The sequence below is a fragment of the Schistocerca nitens genome, chromosome 4 (assembly GCF_023898315.1).
Source record: "Schistocerca nitens isolate TAMUIC-IGC-003100 chromosome 4, iqSchNite1.1, whole genome shotgun sequence".
Taxonomy (NCBI): domain Eukaryota; kingdom Metazoa; phylum Arthropoda; class Insecta; order Orthoptera; family Acrididae; genus Schistocerca; species Schistocerca nitens.
In genome coordinates, this window is record NC_064617.1 from 317870594 (window position 1) to 317893602 (window position 23009).

General features: G+C 43.6%; 1 protein-coding gene across 1 annotated transcript in view; it reads left to right on the top strand.

Moving 5' to 3' along the window:
- Positions 1-5951: 5951 nt before the first annotated feature.
- LOC126253554 (integrin alpha-PS2-like) overlaps positions 5952-23009 on the top strand; it is a 392425-nt gene continuing 375367 nt past the window's right edge. The window contains exon 1 of the mRNA XM_049954962.1: positions 5952-6348. Coding sequence (XP_049810919.1) covers positions 6134-6348 — 215 coding nt within the window. The 5' untranslated portion in view covers positions 5952-6133. The remainder of the gene's footprint in view (positions 6349-23009) is intronic.

A 23009-nucleotide genomic window follows, 5' to 3' on the forward strand; every position in this document is an offset into this window, starting at 1 on the left:
TGTTTTATAAACCCAGGTTGACTGTGTGTCAATAGACCGTTTTCTTCGAGGTAATTCATTATGTTCGAACACAATATATGTTCTAAATTCCTGCTGCATATCGACGTTAACGATATGGGCCTGTAATTTAGTGGATTACTCCTACTACCTTTATTGAATATTGGTGTGACCTGTGCAACTTCCCAGTTTTTGGGTACGGATCTTTCGTCGAGCGAACGGTTGTACATGATTGTTAAGTATGGAGCTAATGCATCAGCATACTCCGAAAGGAACCTAATTGGTATACAGTCTGGACCAGAAGACTTGCTTTCATTAAGTGACTTAAGTTGCTTCACTACTCCGAGCATATTTACTTCTACGTTACTCATGTTGGCAGCTGTTCTCGATTCGAAATCCGGAAATATTTACTTCGTCTTCTTTTGTGATGGCATTTCGGAAGGCTGTGTTTAGTAAGTGTGCTTTGGCAGCACTGTCTTCGATAGTATCTCCATTGCTATCCCGCAGAGAAGGCATATATTGTTTCTTGCCGCTAACATACTTCACATACGACCAGAATCGCTTTGGATTTTCTGCCAGGTTTCGAGACAAAGTTTCGCTGTGGAAACTGTTACAAGCATCTCGCATTGAAGTCCACGCTAAATTTCGAGCTTCTGTAAAAGATCGTCAATCTTGGGGATTTTGTGTCTGTTTAAATTTGGCATGTTTGTTTCGTTGTTTCTGCAACAGTGTTCTAACCCGTTTTGTGCACCAAGGAGGATCAGCTCCGTCGTTTGTTAATTTATTTGGTATAAATCTCTCAATTGCTGCCGATACTATTTCTTTGAATTTAAGCCACATCTGGTCTACACTTATATTATTAATTTGGAATGAGTGGAGATTGTCTCTCAGGAAGGCGTCAAGTGAATTTTTATCTGCTTTATTGAATAGGTACATTTTTCGCTTATTTTTCGAGGATTTGGGGATAACAATATTCAATCTCGCTACGCCAACCCTGTGTTCACTAATCTCTGAATCGGTTTTGATGCTCGTTATTAACTCAGGATTATTTGTTGCTAAGTAAGAGGTCAAGTGTGTTTTCACAACCGTTTACTATTCGCGTGGGCTCATGAACTAATTGCTCGAGATCATTTTCAGAGAATGCGTTTAGCACAATTTCGGATGATATTTTATGCGTACCGCCGGAATTAAACATATATTTTCGCCAACATGTGTTGTTGTTGTGGTCTTCAGTCCTGAGACTGGTTTGACGCAGCTCTCCATGCTACTCTATCCTGTGCAAGCTTCTTCATCTCCCAGTACCTACTGCAACCTACATCCTTCTGAATCTGCTTAGTGTATTGATCTCTTGGTCTCCCTCTACGATTTTTACCCTCCACGCTGCCCTCCAATGCTAAATTTGTGATCCCTTGATGCCTCAAAACATGTCCTACCAACCGATCCCTTCCTCTAGTCAAGTTGTGCCACAAACTTCTCCCCAATCCTATTCAATACCTCCTCATTAGTTACGTGATCTACCCACCTTATCTTCAGCATTCTTCTGTAGCACCACATTTCGAAAGCTTCTATTCTCTTCTTGTCCAAACTGGTTATCGTCCATGTTTCACTTCCATACATGGCTACACTCCATACAAATACTTTCAGAAACGACTTCCTGACACTTAAATCTATACTCGATGTTAACAAATTTCTCTTCTTCAGAAACGATTTCCTTACCATTGCCAGTCTACATTTTATATCCTCTCTACTTCGACTATCATCAGTTATTTTACTCCCTAAATAGCAAAACTCCTTTACTACTTTAAGTGTCTCATTTCCTAATCTAATCCCCTCAGCATCACCCGATTTAATTTGACTACATTCCATTATCCTCGTTTTGCTTTTGTTGATGTTCATCTTATATCCTCAAGACACTATCCATTCCGTTCAACTGCCCTTCCAAGTCCTTTGCTGTCTCTGACAGAATTACAATGTCATCGGCGAACCTCAAAGTTTTTACTTCTCCATGAATTTTAATACCTACTCCGAATTTTTCTTTTGTTTCCTTTACTGCTTGCTCAATATACAGATTGAATAACATCGGGGAGAGGCTACAACCCTGTCTCACTCCTTTACCAACCACTGCTTCCCTTTCATGCCCCTCGACTCTTATAACTGCCATCTGGTTTCTGTACAAATTGTAAATAGCCTTTCGCTCCCTGTATTTTACCCCTGCCACCTTCAGAATTTGAAAGAGAGTATTCCAGTTAACGTTGTCAAAAGCTTTCTCTAAGTCTACAAATGCTAGAAACGTAGGTTTGCCTTTTCTTAATCTTTCTTCTAAGATAAGTCGTAAGGTTAGTATTGCCTCACGTGTTCCAACATTTCTACGGAATCCAAACTGATCTTCCCCGAGGTCCGCTTCTACCAGTTTTTCCATTCGTCTGTAAAGAATTCGCGTTAGTATTTTGCAGCTGTGACTTATTAAACTGAAAGTTCGGTAATTTTCACATCTGTCAACACCTGCTTTCTTTGGTATTGGAATTATTATATTCTTCTTGAAGTCTGTGGGTATTTCGCCTGTCTCATACATCTTGCTCACCAGATGGTAGAGTTTTGTCATGACTGGCTCTCCCAAGGCCATCAGTAGTTCTAATGGAATGTTGTCTACTCCCGGGGCCTTGTTTCGACTCAGGTGTTTCAGTGCTCTGTCAAACTCTTCACGCAGTATCTTATCTCCCATTTCATCTTCATCTACATCCTCTTCCATTTCCATAATATTGTCCTCAAGTACATCGCCCTTGTATAAACCCTCTATATACTCCTTCCACCTTTCTGCCTTCCCTTCTTTGCTTAGAACTGGGTTGCCATCTGAGCTCTTGATATTCATACAAGTGGTTTTCTTCTCTCTAAAGGTCTCTCTAATTTTCCTGTAGGCAGTATCTATCTTACCCCTAGTGAGACAAGCCTCTACATCCTTACATTTGTCCTCTAGCCATCCCTGCTTAGCCATTTTGCACTTTCTGTCGATCTCATTTTTGAGACGTTTGTATTCCCTTTTGCCTGCTTCATTTACTGCATTTTTATATTTTCTCCTTTCATCAATTAAATTCAATATTTCTTCTGTTACCCAAGGATTTCTATTAGCCCTCGTCTTCTTAACTACTTGATCCTCTGCTGCCTTCACTACTGCATCCCTCAGAGCTACCCATTCTTCTTCTACTGTATTTCTTTCCCCCATTCCTGTCAATTGTTCCCTTATGCTGTCCCTGAAACTCTCTACAACCTCTGGTTCTTTCAGTTTATCCAGATCCCATCTCCTTAAATTCCCACCTTTTTGGAGTTTCTTCAGTTTCAATCTGCAGTTCATAACCAATAGATTGTGGTCAGAATCCACATCTGCCCCTGGAAATGTCTTACAATTTAAAACCTGGTTCCTAAATCTCTGTCTTACCATTATATGATCTATCTGATACCTATTAGTATCTCCAGGATTCTTCCAGGTATACAACCTTCTATTATGATTCTTGAACCAAGTGTTAGCTATGATTAAGTTATGCTCTGTGCAAAATTCTACAAGGCGGCTTCCTGTTTCATTTCTTCCCCCCAATCCATATTCACCTACTATGTTTCCTTCTCTCCCTTTTCCTACTGATGAATTCCAGTCACCCATGACTATTAAATTTTCGTCTCCCTTCACTACCTGAATAATTTCTTTTATCTCGTCATACATTTCATCTATTTCTTCATCATCTGCAGAGCTAGTTGGCATATAAACTTGTACTACTGTAGTAGGCATGGGCTTTGTGTCTATCTTGGCCACAATAATGCGTTCACTATGCTGTTTGTAGTAGCTAACCCGCACTCCTATTTTTTTATTCATTATTAAACCTACTCCTGCATTACCCCTATTTGATTTTGTATTTATAACCCTGTAATCACCTGACCAAAAGTCTTGTTCCTCCTGCCACCGAACTTCACTAATTCCCACTATATCTAACTTTAACCTACCCATTTCCCTTTTTAAATTTTCTAACCTACCTGTCCGATTAAGGGATCTGGCATTCCACGCTCCGATCCGTAGAATGCCAGTTTTCTTTCTCCTGATAACGACGTCCTCTTGAGTAGTCCCCGCCCGGAGATCCGAATGGGGGACTATTTCACCTCCGGAATATTTTACCCAAGAGGACGCCATCATCATTTAATCATACAGTAAAGCTGCATGTCCTCGGGAAAAATTACGGCTGTAGTTTCCCCTTGCTTTCAGCCGTTCGCAGTACCAGCACAGCAAGGCCGTTTTGGTTAATGTTACAAGGCCAGATCAGTCAATCATCCAGACTGTTGCCCCTGCAACTACTGAAAAGGCTGCTGCCCCTCTTCAGGAACCACATGTTTGTCTGGCTTCTCAACAGATACCCCTCCGTTGTGGTTGCACCTACGGTACGGCCATCTGTATCGCTGAGGCACGCAAGCCTCCCCACCAACGGCAAGGTCCATGGTTCATGGGGGAAGTAACATATCGACGGTAAATTAAAGTCACCAACAACTATTATCGTATGATTCGGGTACGTGTTTGAAATCAAACTGAAGCAAATGTATCATCTGAACTGGGAGGTCGGTAAAAAGATTCAATTATTATTTTATCCCGGTTGCCATCAATGACCTCTGCCCATTCTAACTCACAGAAAGTGTCTACTTCAATTTCGCGACAAGTTAAATTACTTCTGACAGCAATCAGCAATCATGGCTACATTTTACGGTAATATTTTTTTTACACGCTCACTCTTTTTTGAGGCATCTCCCTTGTAGAATCTACGGATAGGCTGTGTGGATGAATTGAAGCTATCAGTTGTTCGTAAAAATCATGCCTCCAACCCATAGAGTATGTATATTTATGGAGTGAGCATAGTCTACTGTGCATGTTCTCAACATCAAACCAGACTAGTCACGTGATTTTGGACGACGCTGCTTGTCTACGATTTGTGGGAATAGTGGAACTTGAATTTTACACGCTTTCGGCTTGTTTTATATACGTTTCTGCACGTTGGAGTTTTAGTGACAGCTATGGTGCAGTATTGTCGTTGCTACGGATGAAAGAGAAACATGTGAAAGGAGCACCAGTTATTTTTCATAGCTATGTACAACGAATGTTAATTGTAAATGTTATATTGATATGAGGCACATTATATATTGAAAAAAATCGAGACAGTCTTGTATTGTAGAGGTAATTTCTGCTATTTTATAGTCATTTGTTTACAAGATAAGTGGTGGATATATTTGCTAGTGCGTTTGAGTAAATTGCCAGTCAATGTATACATACAGGTGTTGTGCTCATAAGCAGATAAAATTTATACATGATAGCTTAATTAAGTTCGTCGATTTTATGCAGGTTCACAAACCCTTGTGTGTATGTAAGTATTTCTGCATAAGACAACAGAGATTCGACAATTTGAATAAGTGCAATACAAAACGTAAAAAAGTGTTGATGGCTGTCACTTCTTATCCTGTTACTGAAGAAAGGTAAATGAAGTGGGATCTTAGCTGTGGAGAAAAAGCACAACACTATTGCACTCCAGTTTTGTAGACAAATTTCAGTTCCTGGTACCAAATTGTTAAGATGTCTGTAAACCGCGGAAGCGATATATGGGCTAGCTGTCCCAAAATCACGTGAGTTAATCTGCAGGAGATGTTGCGGACCTAATACTCCTTCTCTGCACCTGAATGCTCACGCCATAGATATTATACTCCTAGCAACGGCAAACAGATGCAAGAAGGACCGAGTTCGAAGCAGAGAGATTCTTTGAACGCACCCAACCCAATAGCGGTTCAGCGCTAGTGTCAGACTGCTGTGTCGTGAAAGAGAACAGACAAAAATGTACTACTGCGAACCGGCGCTGCTGTTGGCACACGTAAGGATTGTACTTCGCGCAGCCGCCAACAGATGACGCGCGAATCGCAAGGCGCTAGTGAAGGCAGCAGTTGGCGCTTAGTTCGACTTGGCCGCTCTCGCGAGCATCACCAACTGCTCGCCCATCGGGCAGCGACGGCTATTAACGGCGGTTCTTCTGCTGACGGCAGAACCCATCTCGGAACTGGTGATGCGCCTTAGAACTCCGTGCGCTACGTGAAGTGCTCCTTTCTTCCCCTTTGGTCAACCATGTGTTCGTCTAGTAATTATTGCGTTGTAAGGCAACGCCGACTGCTTGTACCGAATTCGCTGCGCTTACTGTCAGTTCTTACGTGTTTACTGGTATTAGTGGGACACTCTTCTGCCTTCAATGTTGACACGGAACACATGGTGCGCTTCCGCGGAAGTCGCGGCTCCATGTTCGGATTCACCGTCGCCGAGCACCAAGACATCCAAGGCAACGCGTAAGTAAATTTACCACTAGACAGCTTGTGAGTAGATCGTAGGACCGGCCTTCATTGTGTTTACTATCTCAGATCATGTTTATTCACCTTGTGCGCACTTCGGGAAAACAATGCGGTCACCTCACAGAGGGAAGCTGTTTAACAATCAACTGCTTGTGGGAGACATTACTCTTAGCATCAGTTACTCTTTCATATCGACGAGTGCACAATCGAATTCTGTAACGACGTGAATATTAACTGTGCAAAGCTTCCGTGATCTTAAATATGAATGCAAAGTCAATTCTCTTCCTGTCAGTTGCCACAAATTACGACTAACACAAATAATTTATTGTCTGAATAGCTTTTGTCTCGAAACGTGGAGGAAATGAACCATCTAGTTGACGCAAAAACAGTACCGGTTTCCTTTTCATTATTCCAAGAGAATTTATTTAAATAAACGAACTATCTCCCGGTTATTACTGTAGTAAACGAGAACACAGTAATATTGTGGATTGTTTCCAGGCGATTAACAACCTGGCACTTGGCACGCTGACATGATCTTCGACAAGGCCTACTTAAAGTACCGTGAAATATATTCCTAAGATAGTAGTGCAATACGTGACAATTACATCCAAACATTCATATGTTCGTTATATGCCTAAGATAACAAGCGAGTGACTAATATAAAAAAAAATTGTTATATACTCAGAAGCCTAAAATGAAAAAAGCATCGTGAATAGATACTGTCTTGCAATTGTTTTGAGGAAAATAATTTTTTAAGCGTAACGCGATTGTTTTTATCTGTTCACTCACCTTTACGAGTGTATGTCATTTTGGATTTTTCGCGTGTCTTATCATTTATTACGTCTCCGACAACGAAATGTATATGAAAAATGCTTGGCTACACCGTGGTTCGGAGAATAAGTTAAACTGTGGCTCACGCTTTAACTATCTTGGTGAGGCAGCTCTTTTAAGTCCATTTGTCACAGATATGCACAACGCAGAACAGCGCTTTTATAAAGCGGAAGGTGGGATAAGATAGGAATTGATTATGGTTATTGGAATGCTGACAACATTACCAATAGTGCCTGTTGTGGGCGTTTTCGGGAGACAAGGTATGCTACGGCTTTCAAATCATGGCGCGACTAGTAAGTTTTTATTTATAAACAGAGGTGGTTCGTGAAATTATGTCTTTCGAAAACCTTCATATGGCTTTGTCAAATACAGTACCGACAAGAAAGTAGCGAAAATATTTTTAAAATGACACCATAGGCTCGCTTTCTGAATACATGTATAACTTTACATATTTCTTCTTTGCTTTTGTGGACTGAGCTCCTCTAATAATGAAAGTTATTAGCACTGATTGCGGCAAGTATTCAGGATGAGAATAACTATCTGAATACCTATTCTCTGTCTACAGAAATGACTTCCCAGAGCACATGTGCAAATGATACAACAGTGTTATTTATAGTCGATCACTTCACTGAAAGATCCCTTCCAGTCTTAACACCCAGTTATAAAGCTGTCTGCAGTACGATACGATATAGACGAACACAACCTGAAGAATTTCCGAGCTAAGACGGGCGGTAGCCACTGATTATTGCTGATCCTGTAGCACAGGTGCAAACCTCCGTGTGCTACATTCTGTGTTTACATCAAGACGTCAGGCGAGTGGCGAGCACGGAGCAGACATTCAGCGCACGCGCAGAAACACCTTTCTCTCGTTCCCTGTGATGGCAACCGCAAGCTCGCAGCAGATATCAGCTTTTTCTCTGTTAACAATGGCCACAAGCAGTAGTCTCCTAGTGTACCACGACTTAACGTCACGAGCAGAGCGGTAGTTACCTTAATTTTTTTTTTTTTTAGGCAGCAGTCTGAGAGCGTAGAGTTCGTTTAAATATTAACATCAGCCCATGTTCAGGACTAGGTTTCTTTGACAGATGAAAGCTACTCAGTCGCTAAACTGGAGCGGCAAGGATGGGTCTAAAAATGGACTGTGTTTAGTCCGAAACCGGTAATAGCTGAAGAACGTTTACTATTCCAGATTTTTAAATATAAAAGTTGTTTGCACTATTACGACATGAAAATACCAATGCTTTGACAATAGAATTGTACTGCAACTTTGTAATGAATTAAGGACTACTGACACGCAGGGAATCATTCCAAGTTACGTCATGCTGTTTTGAGGAATTATTATCTCCTGAACAATTTTCTGGAATGTCTTTGTGCTGCAACTTGGAATGTGTGTTAGCTAAAACTTGGAGTGTGCTATATAATTGTATTCGATAGTGTCCACCAAAATAGCTACTGTTTACAAATTCTTCTGCGTTTGTGTGCAAGAGTTTCTATCGCAGCTTCCACATCTGGTACTGGGCAATATAAAGCGATGATGTTAGACTGTGACTTGCTGTGCCAACATGCAAAATAACCCACAGTCCTGATGGTCAGAGCTAGGTAGAAAAAGAAAACTGCGGTACAAGCAGATGTGATTATCTGCTCATAAATGACACACGTCTGTACTTCTCTCAGAAATAATCTCAGACGCTAAACACTTAAACGACATTATATTTTCCGGCAAATGACCCGGTGAGCATGGTTGTGTAAAATTATACGTTTACTCTTACAGAAAAGTAGAAATATCAAATAGTCATTGTTAATAATGTTATCAATTAATAACATCTTGCACCGTTAACTGTTTAGAAACGACAGGCTCCGCGAGAGATGGCTGTTCACGTTATGCCATTCTTGCGATGTTGGCCGCTTATCGTGGTGACGGAAGTTCGTTCCTTAGTGTGACATAAGAACAAAAAAGAGTAAGAAAAGGGATTAATTCATTGTAACTGAACCTAAAAAGGAATAAATACAATGTAAACAAATTTCTAAGATAAAAACTGTGTTAGTTTTGAAAATTCGGCGTTTATTTAGCATTGTTGACTGATTATGAACGATTTATTTTAACACAGCGGAAACTATTAAGCATTAACGTCCAGGCTTTGTACAGAATATAGAGTATATATTTTCCAGAAATGCTCGTAATGCACGATCACGAGTATGCTGATAACGACATCAGGAAAAATCTAACGTTTTCGTCTCTGTGTGGTCGAATAAATTTTTGCTTTGAGCTTAACGCAGTTGCTAACATTATTCCTTGCTTCTTGACTACAATGTTTCTTTTCTTTGTGACAGTCTGCTCAATAGGGAATCACAGCTGCTTTGCCAAAGACCACAGCCTGATGCTAATAGTACAAGTAACAAGTTGCGTGTTGATATAAATAAAATTTCCCCTTATTTTCAAGTGTTTAAACAATTACATCTGCTTCGAAACTGGTTTTGCACCATGACCCTTGACCTCGATTCTTTTCGAATACGGAAGTACAGTGACCTTCATATGAATTATTTCCAAGCGACCCCAGACTTGTCTAGCATGCCGAAGATAGTGGCAATCTGTGCGTCACAGAATCTGGCCACTTACCGTAACTTCCTGTGGAGAATTAATGTAACTGGCGCCCGACTAATCTAATATTGAAACGGCCAGGTTACCGAAATGGACCCTTTTTGCCAAAAATCTCTCAGAGCGATTTCCTTCTGGGGAATCATATACCTAGTCACAGTACTTGAATTTTTTCATATCGGTCTTTGTAGGGTGGTGAAGGAGCAACAGTTCATTCTGCGCCGCAAAACTGACTGTAATTCTTGTAATGATTTTTTACCGTCCCTTCGTCAACAACAAAACATATGGCCGGATTCCATTTGGCAGCATTAATTTTTTTATTTTTTTATTTTTAAGACCGAGAATTAACAGATATTGCTCAAATACGGTCCTTGTGAAACGCAGTTTGCCCTGTTCCTCCAGGACATCCAGCAGGCAGGCGGCCAGTGGTTGCTACTTGCTCCTCAGATTCTGTGAAGCATTCGCACTGTAGCCTAGAGAACAAAACACAAGGTAGAGGAATATGAGACTGAGAGAAATTGTAGGACGTAAAAGCAACACCGGGGTATACCGCAAGAGTGCGTTGTGATTAAATGAATGAGGCATGACGTCAGAACCTGTGCGAAGCCTTTTGCGGACTTAATTCCATGTACGGGAGCTACGAAATGCCAAAAGATTGTAGCGAAATGCATGAGCACCTGCAGAATAAGTAACTACAGGAAAATTCCAAGGTCGCTTCTATTATAAGGCCGCGGCTGTCCAACTGTCCTATTCTTGTCACCCTACATCTGCAAAAAAAGCGAATGCCCGTATATATGTATTATGTTTCCTGTTCCTAATCTTTAATACCATAGAATGCCTGTCATTGTAAAAGTGATTCACGAATAACGAAAATACTACTACAACAACTGCTACTACTCCCACTGTTACTGATGAAGGTAATGAAGATAATGTAGCGTACTGGTCACAAATAGACGAAACATGTAGTATTGACCCTTTACACAACTGGTGATCAGTCACTGGAAACGGCAACAACCGTAAAATGTCTAGGATTATCCGTTCGAAGCGAACCAAAATGGAACGACCACATTAAACTAATAATAGGGAAGGCAGACACACCACACTGAGATTCATTGGACGAATACCGAGGAAAAAATTATTCATCTACGAAGAAGGTAACTTACAAACATTTATATGAAGACAGTAACTGTTCTCGAAAGAACAAAATACTGTTGATGACCGTGCAGCTTTTCCCTGGAATAAATGATGACTAACTGAAACCCTCAGCTGCCGACAGGTGTTGTTGATATACCTCGATGTGGACAGCTGAAAATGTGTGCCCCGACCGGGACTCGAACCCGGAATCTCCTGCTTACATGGCAGACGCTGTTTCAGTTAGTCATCATTTATTCCAGGGAAAAGCTGCACGGTCATCAACAGTATTCTGTTCTTTCGAGAACAGTTACTGTCTTCATATATATAGTTAAAGGCTACCCAGACATTGACCTTCGTCTGTGCGAATGCGCACAGGTTGCCCAAACTCTTACGGGAATCGCCAAAGCGTGCGCGAGTAATGAGTGAATGGGCAAATGTCTATAAGGTACATTACATATGTAGAATTGTGGACAGTTGGGAATGTGAGTCTCACGGGAAGCGTGCAAGGGATAAGTCCCTGCAGTCGCGCTATTCATCTGTGTCCTCGGTGGCTCAGATGGATAGAGCGTCTGCCATGTAAGCAGGAGATCCCGGGTTCGAGTCCCGGTCGGGGCACATATTTTCAGCTGTCCACATCGAGGTATATCAACAACACCTGTAGGCAGCTGAGGGTTTCAGTTAGTCATCATTTATTACAAACATTTGCTCCACGTATTCCGGGAGGGGACTGCCAAGGGGGAGGTTACCATGAGAAAAAGATTGAATAATCAACGAAAGGATAACGTTCTACGAGTCGGGGCGTGGAATGTCAGAAGCTTGAACGTGGTAGGGAAACTAGAAAATCTGAAAAGGGAAATGCAAAGGCTCAATCTAGATACAGTAGGTGTCAGTGAAGTGAAGTGGAAGGAAGACAAGGATTTCTGGTCAGATGAGTATCGGGTAATATCAACAGCAGCAGAAAATGGTATAACAGGTGTAGGATTCGTTATGAATAGGAAGGTAGGGCAGAGGGTGTGTTACTGTGAACAGTTCAGTGACCGGGTTGTTCTAATCAGAATCGACAGCAGACCAACACCGACAACGATAGTTCAGGTATACATTCCGACGTCGCAAGCTGAAGATGAACAGATAGAGAAAGTGTATGACGATATTGAAAGGGTAATGCAGTATGTAAAGGGGGACGAAAATATAATAGTCATGGGCGACTGGAATGAGTAGAAGAAAAGGTTACAGGAGAATATGGGCTTGGGACAAGGAATGAAAGAGGAGAAAGACTAATTGAGTTCTGTAACAAGTTTCAGCTAGTAATAGCGAATACCCTGTTCAAGAATCACAAGAGGAGGAGGTACACTTGGAAAAGGCCGGGAGATACGGGAAGATTTCAATTAGATTACATCATGGTCAGACAGAGATTCCTAAATCAGATACTGGACTGTAAGGCGTACCCAGGAGCAGATATAGACTCAGATCACAATATAGTAGTGATGAAGAGTAGGCTGAAGTTCAAGACATTAGTCAGGAAGAATCCATACGCAAAGAAGTGGGATACGGAAGTACTAAGGAATGACGAGATACGTTTGAAGTTCTCTAACGCTATAGATACAGCAATAAGGAATAGCGCAGTAGGCAGTACAGTTGAATAGGAATGGACATCTCTAAAAAGGGCCATCACAGAAGTTGGGAAGGAAAACATATGTACAAAGAAGGTAGCAGCGAAGAAACCGTGGGTAACAGAAGAAATACTTCAGTTGATTGATGAAAGGAGGGAGTACAAACATGTTCCGGGAAAATCAGGAATACAGAAATACAAGTCGCTGAGGAATGAAATAAATAGGAAGTGCAGGGAAGCTAAGACGAAATGGCTGCAGGAAGAATGTGAAGACATCGAAAAAGATATGATTGTCGGAAGGACAGGCTCAGCATACAGGAAAGTCAAAACAACCTTTGGTAACATTAAAAGCAACGGTGGTAACATTAAGTGTGCAACGGGAATTCCACTGTTAAATGCAGAGGAGAGAGCAGATAGGTGGAAAGAATACATAGAAAGCCTCTAGGAGGGTGAAGATTTGTCTGATGTGATAGAAGAAGAAACAGGAGTCGATTTAGAAGAGATAGGGGCTCCAGTATTAGAATCGGAATTTAAAAGAGCTTTGGAGGACTTACGGTCAAATAAGGCAGAAGGGATGGATAACATTCCATCAGAATTTCTAAAATCATTGGGGGAAGTGGCAACAAAACGACTATTCACGTTGGTGTGTAGAATATGAGTCCGGCGACATACGATCTGACTTTCGGAAAAGCATCATCCACACAATTCCGAAGACGGCAAGAGCTGACAAGTGTGAGAATTATCGCACAATCAGCTTAACAGCTCATGCATCGAAGCTGCTTACAAGAATAATATACAGAAGAATGGAAAAGAAAATTGAGAATGCGCTAGGCGACGATCAGTTGGGCTTTAGGAAAAGTAAAGGTACGAGAGAGGCAATTCTGACGTTACGGCTACTAAAGGAAGCAAGGCTAAAGAAAAATCAAGACACTTTCATAGGATTTGTCGACCTGGAAAAAAGCGTTCGACAATATAAAATGGTGCAAGCTGTTAGAGATTCTGAAAAAAGTAGGGGTAAGCTATAGGGAGAGACGGGTCATATACAATATGTACAACAACCAAGAGGGAATAATAAGAGTGGACGGTCAAGAACGAAGTGCTCGTATTAAGAAGGGTGTAAGACAAGGCTGTAGCCTTTCGCCCCTACTCTTCAATCTGTACATCGAGGAAGCAATGATGGAAATAAAAGAAAGGTTCAGGAGTGGAATTAAAATATAAGGTGAAAGGATATCAATGATACGATTCGCTGATGACATTGCTATCCTGAGAGAAAGTGAAGAAGAATTAAATGATCTGCTGAATGGAATAAATAGTCTAATGAGTACACAGTATGGTTTGAGAGTAAATCGGAGAAAGACGAAGGTAATGAGAAGTAGCAGAAATGAGAACAGCGAGAAACTTAACATAAGGATTGATGGTCACGAAGTCAATGAAGTTAAGGAATTCTGCTACCTAGGCAGTAAAATAACCAATGACGGATGGAGTAAGGAGGACATCTAAAGCAGGCTAGCAATGGTAAAAAGGACATTCCTGGCCAAGAGAAGTCTACTAATATCAAATATCGGCCTTAATTTGCGGAAGAAATTTCTGAGGATGTACGTCTGGAGTACGGCATTGTATGGTAGTGAAACATGGACTGTGGGAAAACCGGAACAGAAGAGAATCGAAGCATTTGAGATGTGGTGCTATAGACGAATGTTGAAAATTAGGTGGACTGATAAGGTAAGGAATGAGGAGGTTCTATGCAGAGTCGGAGAGGAAAGGAATATGTGGAAAACACTGATAAGGAGAAGGGACAGGATGATAGGACATCTGCTAAGACATGAGGGAGTGACTTCCATGGTACTAGAGGGAGCTGTACAGGGCAAAAACTGTAGAGGAAGACAGAGATTGGAATACGTCAAGCAAATAATTGAGGACGTAGGTTGCAAGTGCTACTCTGAGATGAAGAGGTTAGCACAGGAAAGGAACTGACCCTCAATCCGGCATTCTCACTAGTTGGCATTAACGACACGTTTTGTCACTAGTTCGTTTAGCAGGCGTGAGAGCGCGAAAGAGGTGGTCATCAAACTCCTGTACTGATCCTGCAAGAGAGGCGTTGTGCAACGTGGAAAGGGCTACATGTAAAATTCCGAGAATGTAAGCTCCAAGTGGAGTTGGGGAACACATTATTTCCTCCCACACAAAAGACGACGAATCAGAGATCATACGTAGACTTTCCACCAGTCATTCCTTCCGAATATTTCGCTGACGAAATAGGAGAGTGGAGTAACGATTGTGACACTCGAAGTATCGTACGCTGCACGCCTCAATATTGTTTGCAGAATGTAAATCTAGGTGTAGAAAGAAATTACCAAAGAGATGGCCAAGTGTGCACTGGTGCTTTCTGTACAACAGTTCGTTGTTAGGATCGTAATTGAATACTGATGTTGACCTTGTGGAATTGGCCTGTTAATCACAGACAGATAATCGACCACAGTTTCTTTTGTTCCTAGGTTATGGAGTTTGGTATCAACCAATTGCAGATATATCTGGCATGTAGATTCTCTTGTGGTGTCTTAGACGTAGCAGCCGACACAGTCCAAAACTCTACATTGAATGCGCCAGTAGATACCCAGGTGCATTCAGTCATTCTCCAAACAAGAAACGTTTTTTGTCACTATTGGCTGTTTTGGAGTACCAATATCGACTTCAAGGTAATCTCTTTTCTCTCATAATTTGTTAAAAGCATGAAAGAACGTGACGAAAAGTAGATGACCTCAAAAGCTAAACTCCGTTGCCGTTAAACCCTCGTGGGAAATCGCGAAAATTCATCAACTACAGTTCTCTCGTTTCAACTCATGTTTGACTGCCATTGTATACCATGCGGGTAAAGCATGTAAACAGAAGCCACGCCACCGCTCGTAACGCTACGCTGAAACTTTAACAGTACTTCTGATTACATACTTTTGCAGTGTGGGACACTAAGTAATTCCCAGAACATTTGGAGTGACATTTTAGAAAGGAAAAGATGAGTGTTTCCTGTGAGAAAGGAAACGAACATTCTGTTGTAGGAGGCACGAATACTTTTCATAGGAAAAGTGGACTCCAACGCAGCATGCAACCGCTAAGTAATTAGAGCCCTTAAATCGTATCTTGATACTGCCCTAAAAGCGAGAACGTCAGGAGTTGCACTTTTTTCGCTCAAATTGGTGGTATTACCTTTGCGTGTCAACGACTGTGAAGGAAAAATGATTTTTTTCAATGATGTGCATTACTAAACGGCTAAAATGGTTACCCAGTCATAGAGTTCCAGTTAGTTTGCAGGTTGCCTATCTAACGGCTTGCAGGAGCGACAAAACTCTGATATTTCAGTATTTCACGTAATTAGTGGCCAAATTTAAAAGTTTAAAAATCTGTCGTAATCTACTCATTAAGAGACGTAATCTTTTGTCAAAGCATTAACGCGAACCATCCCGGCCTTCACCTGAAGCGATTTAGGGAAATGACGGAAAACCTAAATCAGGATAGCCGGACGCGGGTTTGAACCGTCGTCCTCCCGAATGCGAGTCCAGTGTGCTGGCCACTGCCACGGCGCTCGGTGATAAGACAAGTAATACAGTCAGAAACTTCTTGAGGCTGCGTAATTCACTTCGAGCAAATTACGAAGGCTACATTCATCGGGCATTTGAGAATGAGACACTTAGCAACTTCCGAAAAAGTTTACATATAATTTCAAACCTTGTTGAAACTTTTTCTCCCTGACACCTCCCACGAGGTAAAGAAAAGAAAACAGTTAATCGCTTACAACATTTCCGCTGTTCATACTGGAAATGTTTAGCGTTAGGCTTCATGTTTTAATTTCTTGTTTCGTTACTACTAATATTCATAACATTCTGCAGAAAATATCCACATATACCACTGAAACTACTAGCAAAAATACCACCATTAATTGACACGCAGTTCATGAGTTGTCATCAACATCGAGATACGCGAAGAACTGGCTTAAAAAAAAAAAAATCCGTTCTGCCTTACGGCAGGTCATGTCATGGGGGAAGCCTCGTCAGGTGAGAGAGGTCCACAGCATGAGCGTCTAGAGAAGTGGTTAAAGTGGTGGTTTCCCCGTTGCCTTCCACTGATAATGATAAAATGATAATCAGGACAACACAACACCCAGTCCCTGAGCGGAGAAAATCTCCGACCCAACTGGTAATCGAACCCGGACCTCTTGGCGTGACAGACAGCCGCGCTGACCACTCACCTATCGTGGCGGACTTTCCTTAAAATGGAGCACATTATACATTGGAGTAAGATTCTTTCAAGAATCGGAGGGGGAGGGTGGGGGGTGGCTTACTGGAGATACAATAATTCTACATCTGATATGGATGATGAGGAAGACGCTTAGTATTCAAAGTCTTGTCGACACGTCGAAACGTTTGTATACAGAGTATGGTGATACAGTGTTCCATATCTATATCTGCGAGGCTATTCAGAAAGCAAGGAACTATCGTTCGCGAAATGGAAACCACAGTGAAAATCGAAACTCTTAATTACAAAAGTTAGCTACAGCTGGAAGCTTCTTTAGATAATCGCCGCTGCGACTTAGACATCTATCGTAGCGTTGTGCCAACTTTCCAATACCCTCGGTCCTCCTGTGCTTTCCGACAATTTTCTACACTGGCCTGCAGCTCGTTGTCTGTGCCAGAATACTGTCTTCATTGCCAGCGGTTCATCTGAGCAGAGATGAAAATCGGAGGAAGCCAAGTTGGAGCTCTATGGTGGGTGATCAAACACTTCCCATCGAAAACGCTGCAGGAGCTTCCTAATTGCCTCTGCAGCGTGCGGCCGAGAACTGTCATGAAGAAGGAAGTGCGTGACAGTTATGTTGCGTGGGGTTGCATGAAATCAGGCGAAATCTTCCGGCTGGCATGCATACGTGGCAGGAGACACTATTTTCTATGCATCTTTACGTACTCACTGGGCGCGGATGAATTACATTAGCAGATGTTTCTTCCAATGAATCTCTGCCTGGCATCTGATTTTCTTATTATTGGTTTGATGTGGGCGTCCATCTTTACATCGCAGACGGTTTTTACGGGTTCCAGTGATTAATCGCCAGTAGTGTAATAAACAGCATCCGCATAGCTAACGACGCGCGTTGGCACGCCGCTTCCGGCGAGGGATTGTGATTTCAGCTATAAGCATTCACGTTACAATCCGAGAGGTAGTCATACAGTTTCAATTATCACCCCAGAAAGCTGTGACCATGAAACTTGCTTGTAGTGTCAGTCTCTATGTATTCACCCTTCAAGGCGACACGTTTTTGCCGACGATGAGTGACTTGGCAGAGACCTTAGTTGTAGAAATATTCATTGTGGTTATTGAGGGAACGACGAGAATTCCAGGCTAAGGCAAAATGTGATAGCGCTCATAAGCACCATGTGTGGCTCTGTCCTGAGCAGAATGTGCTGAGTCAAGACACAAAGGAATTAAAGACATTATCTGTCAGTGAACAGTGGTTTATATCAATGTGACAAGTCGAAAATCTGTGCGGGACCAGGACTGACCTGGTTCTCCTGCTTATTAGGCAGATGTGCTGACCGCTACGCCATCTGGACACACAGTGGTCGCCACAACCGTACGGCCTGCCCTAGCATCACTTCTGTCAGACGCATATCATGCACTATTGATGTAGTGCCCTTGCTCATTACCCTCATTACTCGCGGCATCTATGCGATTCGCGCAGTAGTTCGAGCTTGGCGTGTATCGCCATTATTATAAATGTGGCTTTTGTTCTTAAGCACATGTCAGACACCATATATAGAAGATGCTGAGGCGTTATAGTGGAGCAAGAACACCCATTTGCACAACTTCCCTTGGCAGCCTTCCTTAACCTCGTAAAGAGCTTTCTGCAGTACCCTTCAAATGGTTCAAATGGCTCTGAGCACTATGGGACTTAACATCTGAGGTCATCAGTCCCCTAGAACTGAGAACTACTTAAACCTAACTAACCTAAGGACAGCGCACACATCCATGCCCGAGGCAGGATTCGAACCTGCGACCGTAGCGGTCGCGCACTTCCACACTGAAGCGCCTAGAACTGCTCGGCCACAGCTGCCGGCAGTACGCTTCTGTAACGATTTGCCCCGTGCGAAGACAATCTGTTAGCAAAACACCACGGCAATCCCAAAAAAATATTCAGCATCACCTTGCTCGATGGTGCTTAGATCTTCGCTTTTCTCGCCGGCGCTGAATCTACATGTTTCAAAAATGGCTCTGAGCACTATGGGACTCAACTGCTGAGGTCATTAGTCCCCTAGAACTTAGAACTAGTTAAACCTAACTAACCTAAGGACATCACAAACATCCATGCCCGAGGCAGGATTCGAACCTGCGACCGTAGCGGTCTTGCGGTTCCAGACTGCAGCGCCTTTAACCGCACGGCCACTTCGGCCGGCTCTACATGTTTCCGCTGCTTCCTTTCGTCCTTTCTCTCGGAGTCATAGTGACAAATCCATCACCCGGCTATGATGACGCGACGACTAAAGAATCCAGGTACACTGATGTAACGCAAGCGCAAATTTTCGCTGCTGCCTTAGTTCGGCGAGTTTTTTGAATAGGTGTGACCAGTCACTGAAGACAGTGTGCGGCGGTCTTTGACATATTCAAAATGTTGTGCAACATGACTGATTTTCACTTTCCTCTGTAAACTTGATTGTAATACTCCAGTGTTTGAGCACGAGGGCCACTACTCTTGCGATTCCCTGTTCTTCACAGAGAGCTGGTCGCCACTTCCTTCTTCATCATTCGGCATTGTTGTGCTACACTCGAAACGTCTGCGTCACCTAACCACTATTTCGTTTGAAGATGCTTTTTTGCCGTACACTTAATGCTGTTCAGCAGGCCATACACCTCTTTATCAATGGGCTCCCCCCCCCCCCCCCCCACCCCATGAACCATGGACCTTGCCGCTGGTGGGGAGGCTTGCGTGCCTCAACGATACAGATAGCCGTACCGTAGGTGCAACCACAACGGAGGGGTGGCCAGACAAATGTGTGGTTCCTGAAGAGGGGCAGCAGCCTTTTCAGTAGTTGCAGGGGCAACAGTCTGGATGATTGACTGATCTGGCCTTGTTCCAGGACTGGAGATATGTACCTTTCGTACATGTCATCTACGAACTTTCCAGAAAGTCATTTTTAGGTTTTCTCTTATCTCTTTGAACCTAGAAAAGTACTTCTTTAATCAAACTCACACGTATTCGTCTTGCTACATATCCTGCGCACCTACTTTTCATTTTCACTACAGTCATAATTTCGTATTCCACACAAATCTGTTCCCCGATCCAATTGTTTGTTGTCTCCTCTCTCCAATAAATTTCCAACATACACCGTACCTAAATGATCCGTACATCTCTATGTATTGTGGAATTGACCGTTAGATGTCACGAGAGGCGGACCCGGCTACATAAAAGAAGGTGGGGAGTACTACGCTATCAGTAGAGAAGCAGTGACAGCAGAACAGGTCAGTTCAGTGACTTCGGAGGCGGACAAGTCAAGGGATGTCACCTGAGTAGTACACCCATCGGGGACATTTCAAAACTTCTAAAAGCTGCCCAAGTTGACTGTTGGTGACGCGATTGCGGAAACGCGAAGGAACAACCGCAAGTAAACCAAGAATAGGCAAGACGAACCGTCGAATATTCTGGAGAGTGGTTGTAAAACATCGCATGAAGTGAGCGGAAGGAATCACTCACGAGCTCCAAAGTGTTACTAGCAGTCTAGCTAGCTCAATGGCTGTGCGCAGAGCTAAAAAGAATGGGGTGCAGTGGTCAGGCAGCTCCTCATAAACCACATATTTCTGTAGTCAGCGCTGAGTGACGCTTGAGGTGGTGGAAAGAGCGACGTCACAGCACTTTTTTTTTCCTTTATTGAATTTCAATTCCCCCCGAAGGGGGCGGGCTGGCAGCAGCTTAGTATGCCGCTCTTCAGCCTACAGACTTTGTTAGAAAGATGAAGAGAATAAATAATAAAAACAGGCGATAAAATCGGAGACTTAAAGAGTAACATGGCGAAAAGAAATCGTGGAACTTAAAACAAAGAACAGAGGGATGATGACGCTAAGAAAATACATACAAAGCAGACAGGTAAAACAATAGACAATTAAAAAAAAACACGGCGACAGTCTGGTTTCTGTTCGCAAAAGACATAAAATTCACACCCAGCGACAGCATGGTTTCTGTTCGCAACACGAGAAAGACGAACAACACTGAACAGTCACTAGAACACTGCACTAAAAAGTTGGCAAATGTGACATACCACAGCCGAGAGCAGGTGGGGGGAAACTGTACAGATGAAGGGAAAATAAAAAAGGGGGGGAGCCAGGAAAGGAGCTGATGGAGGATGAAGACCCATAAGAGGGGGGGGGGGGGCGCTGGGCAGACGCGACAGGGAGTGGGGTAGGCAGAGGAGGGGAATACAAAAGGACTCTGGGGGGTGGGGGGGGGGAGAAGGGAGGTAGGGACAGGTTTAGTGGGGAGAAAGCAGGATGGAAGGGGGGAAGAGGGAGCCCAGGGAAAGGACAGAGGAAAGGAGGGGGAGTGAGGATCAGAGTTGATAGGAGGGATAAATGGAGGGAGAGAGGGCATCATCCGGGAGGGGGAATTGATGGAAGCCACCTTGGGAAAGGAGATGTAGGGTGTAGAGATGGAGGGTAGGGGGGACACAACGGTGAAGACGTGGCAGGGGGCGGGGATGGGAGAGGAGAGGAGCAACCAGGGGGTGAGGGGGTTCAAGACGGCGGGAGGTGTAGAGGATGCGGATATGTTCGAGGAATAGGAGCAGATGGGGGAAAGGAATGAGATCATAGAGGATCCGCGTGGGGGACGGGAGGCATATACGGAAGGCGAGGCGGAGTGCATGACGCTCAAGGATCTGGAGGGACTTATAGAATTTGGGGGGGGGGGCAGATATCCAGGCAGGACTGGCATAGCAGAGGATGGGATGGATTAAGGATTTGTAGGTGTGGAGGATGGTAGAGGGGTGCAACCCCCAAGTCCGGCCAGAGAGGAGTCGGAGGCGGTTGTGGGCTTTGGATTGGTTGGAGCGGAGATGAGGGATCCAGGTGAGGTGACGGTCAATGGGGAGGCCAAGGTAGGTGAGGGTGGGGGTGAGGCGGACAGGACGGGCGCAGACAGTAAGGGAGAAATCCAGGAGTCAGAAGGAGCGAGTGGTACGACCTACGATGATTGCCTGGGTCTTGGAAGGGTTTAGTTTCAGGAGCCACTGGTTACACCATGCAGCAAAAAGGTCAAGGTGATTCTGGAGAAGGCGTTGGGACCGTTGGAGGGTAGAAGCGAGGGCGAGGAATGCGGTGTCATCAGCATATTGCAAGAGGTGTACTGGAGGGGGGGGGGCATATCTGCCGTGTACAGGAGGTAGAGGAGAGGGGAGAGGACAGAGCCCTGGGGCACACCTGCAGAGGGTTAGAAGGTGTGGGAATTGGCATTATGGATGGTAACATAGGAGGGGCGGTGGGAGAGGAAGGAGGCCACCAGACGGATGTAGGAACCCGCGTAGGTTTGGAGTTAAAACAGGAGACCGGGATGCCAGACACGGTCGTAGGCCTTTTCGAGGTCAAGGGAGACAAAAATGGCGGAGCGACGGGAGTTAAGCTGGAGGGAGAGGAGATGAGTGAGGTGGAGGAGTTGGTCATCAGCAGAGAAGGAAGGTCGAAATCCACATTGGGTGTTTGGGAGGTCACAGCACAGTTGCTCCGTCCTTTTAAAGCCGTGGACCGCACCACTGCGCATGCGGCCACAGATACACAAGGCGACAGAGACGTTAATCGGCGGCACAGACGTATGACATATGCATGGAAATAGATCTATGGCTGCGCAGTCGATCCACGCGGCGATATCGATGTATCACTGCGAGCTGCACCGTCGCGACGTCTTTGTGATTTTATTACAGAAATTGCCGGATTCCAAGATTTGTCCAAGCTGAAGCCGCTATCTCTTAATTAAATTCTTCGCCAAGCGAATTTCAATTGCTTCTTTCACTACTTAGTCCCGGAAGGATGAAGTTGAGGTTAAAATTTTGACGTTATCGTACAACACCTGCGGTGCAGCTCGCAGTGATACATCGATATCGCCGTGTGGATCGACTGCGCAGGCATAGATCTATTTCCATGCATATGCCATACTTCTTTGCCGCTGATTAACGTCTTTGGCGCCTTGTGTATCTGTGGCCGCATGCGCTGTGGTGCGGTCCACGGCTTTAAAAGGACGGAGCAAGTGCTGGAGCGTTAGTCACCTCGGCTCACTCTGAAGATGGCTGGACAGTATTCAGCCGAAATATTAGAAGAAGAAGTAAAATTTATGCGGCTGCACACCCGAAATTTTATGGATCAATTTACATATCGTCACTGTTTGGCATGTAACCCTCGTTTTTTTAACAGGTCCCTGTCTCATTGTCAAAGTCAAAACTGGAAAGTTTATTTTTCTAAATTATT